General features: G+C 39.0%; 1 protein-coding gene across 1 annotated transcript; it reads right to left on the bottom strand.

Moving 5' to 3' along the window:
- Nucleotides 1-5,134: 5,134 nt before the first annotated feature.
- LOC149844947 (inorganic phosphate transporter 1-4-like) lies at nucleotides 5,135-7,350 on the bottom strand. Its single transcript, XM_089995395.1, has one exon. The coding sequence runs from the start codon at nucleotides 7,030-7,032 to the stop codon at nucleotides 5,440-5,442; it is 1,593 nt and encodes a 530-aa protein (XP_089851521.1). The 5' UTR covers nucleotides 7,033-7,350; the 3' UTR covers nucleotides 5,135-5,439.
- Nucleotides 7,351-9,356: the final 2,006 nt, after the last annotated feature.

The following is a 9,356-nucleotide window of genomic DNA, read 5'->3' as shown; positions in this document are numbered from 1 at the left end:
CTACGATTTTTAATTCACAGACCATGATAAATCTATATATCAATTTTTTATTGAAAGTTCTTAAATGTATATTCAAACATGTATACAATTTTCAACCATAACCATAGAACAGATAAAGAGAAATAAAATCTATAAAACAAAACAGTTGTATACAGAATTTCTATCAGGATAGAAATTATCTAACGACATCTAGAGATCATATTTTCACATCTGAACTTCAAACAAAGCAATTATTTCTTCTGAGACATTTTTTATGTCTGAAACGTCTATCTAAAATTTAAGAATTTTTGGCAAAACTATTTGGGCATACAATAAAGTTCTTAAAAAGTGTTTGGGCTCGTAAAAACAGGACAACATGCCTTTTCATACATAAAATCATATTTATTGTAATTTTTTTTACAAAATAATCCACATAAACATGATTTTGCATGATTTGATTTAATATAACACAATCCATAAAAGATTAGGGATGAAACAACATAATTTCATGTTGTACAAAATTTAATCACAAAGTATAAGATCATCCCAAAGCATACAAAAATAGTTTTTTTCCAAAACAAGCACTCATACACCGAAACATGTATTGGAAAGGTAAAATTTAATTATGAATAACATACTAATCATGCACACATATATCAGATCTAACAAGATTAACAAAACATAGGTTGGTCACGTATTAGTAAAACACAAAACCATAAATAAATTCGTATAATTTATTTTTGCTGAAAAAGGCTCTCATAAACCTCAATCGATATGAATTATATTATTTTATTTATGATATTTAAAATTCAGCTGTGCATAAAATTATGAATCCAATATGAATATCATTTAGATCATGCAATACATGAATTTCAACAAGAAACATAATTGTAAATAACCTTTAAACACGATTTTTCAAAAAAAAAACTTAAATTCCCAAAATTGATTTTCAATATTTAGGATTTTATTTTATTTTTCAGATTTTATTTTAATTAAACACCATAACTATTAATTTAAATATGATCTAAACATGTTGATCACATCAAATACACATCCTACCTAATCTAAAAATATTAGACATGCTTTGTGCAAACTACGAATAAGAACTAGGGTTTTCCAAAAATTTGTTTTTAGTAAAAACTTTTTTCAAGGTCCCATAGACCTTCAAAACCTTGAATATCGGTTCAAGCATGAAGCTAAGACTGATATCCCATCAACTACATATCTGAAACTTTATTTCAGGATGTCTATGCACCCTTGGTTCTACGTACACACACAAGTCAAAGGTTTCCTACCTGAAAATTGGCAAAACAAAAATAGCATTGAATGTTGTAGCTTCACCACCTTTTTATTGCAGCTCTAATGACAGTCACTCGTTCACCTATATGGGTTTCTCTTTTAGGGTCGTGGATGAGGAAGAAGAAGGAGAGAAAGAGAAAAAAAATATGAGAAAAGAGAGAAATATATATAAGATGGAAAAAGGGGCACGTGAGGAGGTCTATTTATGGACCATCTTCCACCCCTATTCACATTGGAATGGAGCGCTCTCTCCAAAATTGTGTGGATGGAGAGAGAGTCACTCTTGTTTTAAAACTCCCATGTTTTATCACATTAAAACTTCCTAACTTATTTAAAACTCCTATCTGTTTAAACTTCTTATTTTGACTTTAATTTTCACTAATTAATTAATTAAGCGATAGATAGAGAGGTGGGGACGTCCTACCCTCTTATAGGCTCTTCTCATTTGATTAGAGTCTCATCTATATGGGCTCTAATTAGCTTAAGTGGGTCCTATATGGGTGGCATCCCATATGGTGGTCCAATCAATTTGAGATTGGATCCAGTTAACCAATTCAAATCTGGTTTAAACTCTTTAATTGAGAGTCCAAACCCATATTGGATCCAAATACTAGTGTTTAAATCTATATAAAAATATTTAAGATCCATATACAAATTAAATTTAAAATTTTGCATCAATATATTGGATATAAAAATGCATCTTTATTTAATTAATATTTAGAAAAAATTGCAAGTGCAACATCCTACCCCCCTAAAAGAATTTTGTCCTCAAAAATTTGGTACAAGATTGATCAAACAAACTGAGGTACTTTTCTCTCATGCTCGCTTCTAGCTTCCACGTACACTCATCAATATTGTGATGTCTCCAGCTTACCATGACAAGAGGAATAGTTTTAGATCTCAAAACCTACTCCTTTCAAAACAAAATCCCTACTGACATTTCCTCGATAGTCATATAATCTTGATTATCTACGTCCTCATAAATAATAATATTTGATAGGTTGTGGACTTACTTCTGCAACATAGACACACAAAAGATGCTATATATTTACAAATATTGAGGAGGTAGTGCTATGTGGTAGGCGGCTTCTCTAACCTGTTTTAAAATCGCAAAATGGCCAATAAACCTCAGACTTAACTAGCCCTTTTTTTCAAACTAAAACACACACTTATTAGGAGACCTTTACAAAGACAAAATCTCTTACCTCAAATGTAAGTTCCCTACGGTGTTGGTCTGCATAGCTCTTCTGTCAACTCTGTGTTGTTCGTAGTCTATCACGTATCATCTGAACCTGCTTTGTGTTGTGTTGCAGTATGACTAACGAATCCATTGTCCTCTCGCTAACCTCATCCCAATACATTAATGATCTACAGGGGTTTCCATACAAATCCTCGAAAGGTGTCATCTCGATTCTCGATACACGTGTGATAGTTATTATTGTATACAAACTCAACCAAAACTATGTGCAAGTTGCGATCACCCCTCTAATCCAATATATAAGCTCATAACATATCCTCTAGAGTCTTATAGTTCTTTCAGACTGACCAACGGTTTGAAGATAAAAAACTGCAGAAAACTTCAACTTCGTACCCAAGGCCTTCTGTAACTATCTCTAAAATCGTGAGGTAAAATGTGGGTCACAATCAAATATAATCGAGACAGGCACTCCATGCAGTCGTACAACCTCTCAGACATACAAATCAGCTAGGCTCTCTAAGGTCTAGCCAATTTGAATGGATATAAAGTGAGCAAATTCAGTGAGTCTATATACTATAATGCATATAGTATCATCGTGTTGCCTGCGGGTTTTAGGTAAGCCCACCACCAGGTTTATAGTAACTTTCTCCCATTTTCACTGCAGGATCTCTATCTGCTGTAACATTATGCATGTCTTCTAGAGGTCAATATCTACAAGGACTCTTACATTAATTAAAACTCTTGAACAATTAAGATTGTAGCTAATTAATAAATAATTAATTTCAAGAACAGTCCAGGAAACCTCTGAAAGTTAGAGATGTCGCATGTCAGTCTCCTTGTTTACGCCCTCTATATGGGCGCCCCTGGGTGGCCCAGCTAACAAGCCCATGGATATTGAGGTCCCTCCTTGGTTCTAATAGATACATGCGTCAAGCTCTCTTTTTTTCTGGTATGAATATATGTTCATTGACTTTTCTACATGTGAGGATGCATCAGCTGCCACATCACTTTCTTGAGTGCCACTTAGGCCTGAATGACCCCTATTGCATGCAAGGAAAGGCGTGTGAATTCTGAAGCTCAGATCCACATCATCTTCTAAAATTTGGGTCGTAACAGTTATAGGGCACGAACCTTTGGGGAGCTAGACCAAGCACATTTTAGCCCATTATCTTGGCGTTATATACAGACCGGCAAGTGTTGCCCTAGCCTGATTCTTTAACAATCTAACATGAGCCTAGCCTCGGATTTAGGTTAAACCTTACTTGGTACCAAACTAGGCCCGAGGATTCGTCTTTACCCATTTTCATTCCAAGAGCTACTTGTAACAATGTAAACTCTTTTCATTAGTTAGAACACGTTTTGTGGATAAGAATTGGGTTGCTTGAAATGGTAGTCTGATTTATAGTTATAAGGAAACAAAATGCATACCAAAAGTGATGCATGAATGGTAAGAGAAGAAGTGAGTGTTAAAAAGTAGTTTGTAGCGGAAAGAAGTATACATTTGTGAAGCGATTATGCAAGTACATGACAAAAAAAAAAAACTCATAAAAAGCAATATGAAGTGCGAGTATAGGCAAATAAGAAATGACGTGAAACAAGTGTAAATGATACATGATCAATAAGCAAGCTTGTTACAAGAAAAAATATTATTTTTTAATATTTTTTGTCGGTGTGTAGAATTTTGGACCTACTCCAATCCTTGACCCATTAAAAAATGTTTTGGTGACCATACAATGGAAATTTTGTTCTAAAACTTGGAAGAAAGGATATGATATTTGTCTGTTCAGAAGGTGAACAGGATAAAATAAAGATTGAGAAGCCCACAACGAGTGAAGAATGGTTTAAAAATAATACAAAACTTCATATAGTCAACTTTTTTTTTTAGAACAAAGAAACCAACCCTAAAGTTAGAGACTTAGTCGTGCTGGACTATGCCTACCATAGATACGATCACTTCTCCGGTGGTATAAACCACTTGTCTCCAAGGAGCTACCAGCTTTAGCTTGCACAAGGGGGTGATGCCTATGAGATTAGAATCTATACCACCTATCCAATGGCCTAGGCTCCATCCCACTGTGCCAGACCCCTTGAGTTATATTTGAGTCAACTTTTACACGTGAAAATAGGAAATAGAACATGCTAAATAAGTTTCAAAGGTTAGAATTTGCTTTTGCAGCTTAGAATTATGTAAATTAAGTGATTACCACTATATAAGTGATGGTGGTACCTACCACAATAGAAGCATATACATATAATGTAATAGGAATCTCTCAAAGGAAGTCATTTTGACTCAATCTAACCTTATAGATGTGTTTAGCATGATGGATTTAGTAGAGATTGGCTTTTGGATCATGCTGAAAAGCATTGTTTTTTGGGTCAAGAAAACTTGGTGTATTTAGAGCCATAGATTTTTGCATCACTGGAAAACCTTGTACAAAAGTGAAATTCTAACAATGAAAAAGTAAATTTTAACTAAAAAAAACATGTAGATCACATATAGGGTTGGATTCAACAAAAAAAATAAGAAAATGGATTTTGTTAAGTGCATTTAAATATACACAATTATATCAACCCTTATATATATATTTTGGTAATGGCAACATGAGATATACATGCCTTGATTTCAAGAATATTGACAGAGAAACCAACAGTAGTCTTGATTTCAAGACATCTTTTACTAACTGGGAGTATCACATACAAAATATCACAAATGTCTAAAAGAAAAAGGAAATAGGAAAGAAGGAAAGAGAGCAGAAAGGGCACAACCGTAGACACAACGAAGTCAAACATGAGATATTTGGGAACTATGATTCCAATGGGTCCCCTAAGGGATCGCTTTCCAATATCCTTGACGGCACTCCGGACCTCCGCCCTCTGAGTCTCATCCTACGCCACCACCACTACTACCACCACCACCGCCACCACCACCTGCCGAAATTAGAGGAAAGAAAGCGCAAGGGGGCTCAGACCGGGACGGTGCGAGCATGTTGCTGCCCTTCCTCGGCCTCGCCGGACATCTCCTCGAGTGACCGACCCTTCGACTCAGGCACCAGGAAGGTGAACAGGAACCCGAGAGCGTTGCTGACGCCCAACACGATGAGCGCGTTCTTGACTCCGATCCCTTTGGGGTAGCCTGGATCGGTCTTGGTCGGGTCCTTGCTCTGCGCGGCGTACAGGAACCCGAAGGCGCCGATAATGGCGCCGGCCTTGCCCGCTGCAGCCGAGATGCCGTGACAAGTCGATCTGAGCCTCGCTGGAAAGATCTCGGCGGGAACCACGAAGGTGGTGGCGTTGGGTCCGAAGTTGGCGAAGAAGAAGGTGAAGCCGTACATGACGACGAAGCCGATGCGGTGGGACGGCTGGGTCCAATGGTTGTAGGGAATGGCCAGGGCGAACATGAAGACCGTCATGAAGAAGAAGCCCATCAGCTGGATGGTGAAGCGTCCGATGATGTCGATGAAGGCGACAGTGAACCAGTAGCCGGGGACGGTGGAGCAGAGGGCGATGAGGGTTTGGGCCCGGGCGATTCTGTAGACCTCCTCGATGGCGTTCATGGTGCTGGCCTTGGGGATCCAACCGATGGCGGAGAAGATGTCCTTCTGGAACAGGTTCTGGCTGTAGAAGGCGATGTCGAGGAGGAACCAGGTGGAGGTGGTGCCCAGCAGGTGCAGGCCGTGCCGCTGCAAGAACTCGCGGCTAAAGAGGCCGTAGCTGAGGCTGCTGCTTGTGGCCATTGCCTCAAGCTTGTCCTGCTCGTTGTCGAACTGGACGTGCAGCACCCTCGACATGTCTGACGCAGCCTGCTTCGCGTTCATCGCCACGAGCGCCGTGTACCTCGCCGTCTCCGGCATCTGCATCCGCCAGTAGTAGGTGAGCGCGGCCGGGGCAGCGCCGAACATCAAGATGATCCTCCAAACATAGTCAGCCTGGGGGACCGTCGAGCCCACGTGGTCGACCGCATAGGACTGTGCCGGGAAGTTTTTCTTGAATGCCGCGGAGACGATGAGGGAGACGATCCCACCGCCGAGGATGCCGAACCCCTGCATAGCAAAGACAGCGGCGATGAAGGCTCCCCTGGTTTTCTTGTTGGCGTACTCGGACATGATGGTGGCTGAGAGCGGGTAGTCTCCACCGATGCCGAAGCCGAGCCAGAAGCGGAAGAAGCAGAGGGTCGCAATCACGGCCTTGGGGGTGCTCCCGAAGGAGAGGCCCGAGGCGATGGAGCAAACGAACATGAGGAGGAGGGTGAGACCGTAAACCCTCTTTCTCCCCATCTTGTCTCCGAGCCACCCGAAGAAAAGCTGGCCGGCGAGGGTGCCGCAGAGGGCAACGCCGTTGACGGCCGCAGAGACGTTTGGCGGGAGAGAGCCCGGCCGGTTGGGGTTGCCCTCGTAGTAATAGATGCGTCCGAGGAGCTTGGTGACGATGGAGATGCAGAAGAGGTCGTAGGCGTCGGTGAAGAATCCCATCCCGGCTATGACGATGGCCGTGAAGTGGTACCACTGCGTCTTCGCCACGTCCAGCGCGTTCAGCACCTGCAGCTGCTCCCCCGCCATGGCTTTGGCGTTGGCTTTTGTGGGAGATCACAACAGAGAGAATGAAGGAAATGGATGGAGAAGAGGAGATAGAGTAAGGGGCTGGATGAGTTTCCTCTTGTAGGAGGAGGAAGGGAGGGGAGGGTCTCCGAGCAGTAGACGGGAAGGCACAACCAACCGAATATTCGACGCTCCCAGTCAGTCAACTGCTGCAGCATTTCGTCTTCCCTTCATTTTTGCTATCAATCACAAGTCTCCGCTGCAGTGCACTGCCGGGTCAAACCGGTGCTTCCTGGGTGCTTCGTGTATTACAAAGCAGACGCAAGCGTGTGGGGACATACTATTCATACGAGAACTTTTCTCTTTGAAAATTTTTCTCTTGCTTGTGTGACACAATAAGATCGGGTTGTAAAAATGTTTTAACAGTGTTTTGATTAGGGTGGCCGCTGCCCTCAAAAATGAAAATCTTTGGAAGGAAAAGTTTCTCATTCTTTAAGATGGAGAAATTCTTCCTGTCAAAATCAGCACAAAACACAAAAAAAAAATTCAAAAATTTTGTATTGTTTGGAACGAAGGAAAAAATTTCCACTTTTTTCTTTTCCAATTTGTATTTTTCTTATCATTTTCTTGCTTGTGATCATGCCATTACACGAAATATGTAGTTTCCACCGTGACTTTCCATAGGAAAATAAGATACTTAGAAAACAAGATTTTTTTAAAATATCAGCTACTTCAAAAGCATCACGCTTTTATTGCATTATTGACACATTAAAAGCAAAATTTTCAATATTAATATATTATTTATAATTTAATTAAAAATTGAGATGGGCTTAATATCATTTGTGTCTCCCAAAAATTTATCAAATTTTCAGGTAATTTTTTTTTAAAGACCACACAACGAAAATAATCAAAATGAAATTGAAAAAATCTTGGGCAATTACAGATAATTTTATATTCGACAAAGATACTTAAATAAATATCAATCAACCATAATTTTTAAAGAGTTATTACACTAAGTTAACAAAAACTAAATAATTAATGTTTGGACAATTAAAAAGTAATCACAGATCGGCAAGAAAGATGTAGTCTTCACGAGTCCAACTGCGCAACATCTTGCAACAACATCCGCTCAATTATCCAAACCTATAAAATGTTAATATTGAGGGTCAAACTTTACAAGTCTCGGTAGAAAAACTCTTTCCAAGGAACGCAAGTAAAGTGTCAGCATACATCATCAGGTTGGAGTTATTACACTTTTTTTGCATATACGTCAATATTTCACATAAATATATTTGTGAACCTCCTCTTGCAAATATCTTATTTTTTCGCATATACTTCACAAAATCGCATAAATATATGTGTGAAACGCCAGAAATTATTAAGAAGAATGTATCAAAGGAGTCCACACCCACATCCTCCTATAGTGTTGTAGTACAATAACAAAAGCCAACAAAGAACTACTTTGCAAGTATAACTTAGTGTGAGGGAGCCACATCCAAAGCCAAAAATGTAAGTGTCAAACATTTTTTGCAAAAAATGCACCTTCAATAATCACATAAAATTGCACTCCAATAACAAAAAAAAAAACTTAACCGTCATACAAAGAACAACTATAAATTTCAAAGTAGCCCATATGTAAGACAACAGGTCCAGAAAAAGTTGAGCAGTTTGTGGGCACATTCTTGTCTCGCATCCCGAAAGCATCTAAGGAGGGGGAGGGTGACTCATTGGCTTGTACTGAGGTTGTTGCTAACCTCAATACCCGGATAAATGAAGCTGAAGATGCGGCTACCTACAATGGTAAGAGGGTTGAGAAGGTACCTAACCAAGGGACTGAGTTTAATATGGACCCTCCTTAAGAAATAGATGTAAGTAAGGGTTATGTGGATACGCATGCATATATTATATAGAACTCACATTTCAAACTTGTAGATGGTAAAGTCGATAACAAGGATGATACTGTAAGCTTCTTGAAATGCATAACCAAATTACACGAGAATCGCTACAAAGGTTCTCTACAAGAAAGTTCTTTACACACAAATGAAAAAAAGAAACCCTAAGTACAAAAATGAGTAGATATATAATTTGAGAACTCTACAAATATTAAGAAAAATCATATATATATTAATAAATTTATAAATATTTAAGTACGATATTTATGATTTTGTTGTTTTTCTTTAAGTGAAGGTTTGCACATATATTTATGTGATTCGTGAAGTATATGCGAAAAAGTTTGCGAGTGAAGGTTCGCAAATATATTTATGCAAAATCGTAAAGTATATGCGAATTAGAATGATATTTACGATTTTGGTGGTTTCAATTTCACCAAAAATTCAGAAATAAAT

The sequence above is a fragment of the Nuphar pumila genome, chromosome 2 (assembly GCF_984573655.1).
Source record: "Nuphar pumila chromosome 2, dmNupPumi1.hap1.1, whole genome shotgun sequence".
NCBI classification, from domain to species: Eukaryota; Viridiplantae; Streptophyta; class Magnoliopsida; order Nymphaeales; family Nymphaeaceae; genus Nuphar; species Nuphar pumila.
This window is presented reverse-complemented; position numbering and strand designations above follow the sequence as displayed.

Bases quoted from the DNA above. Each gene is read 5' to 3' on its own strand.
- LOC149844947 (XM_089995395.1), bottom strand. From the start codon at position 7,032: ATGGCGGGGGAGCAGCTGCAGGTGCTGAACGCGCTGGACGTGGCGAAG.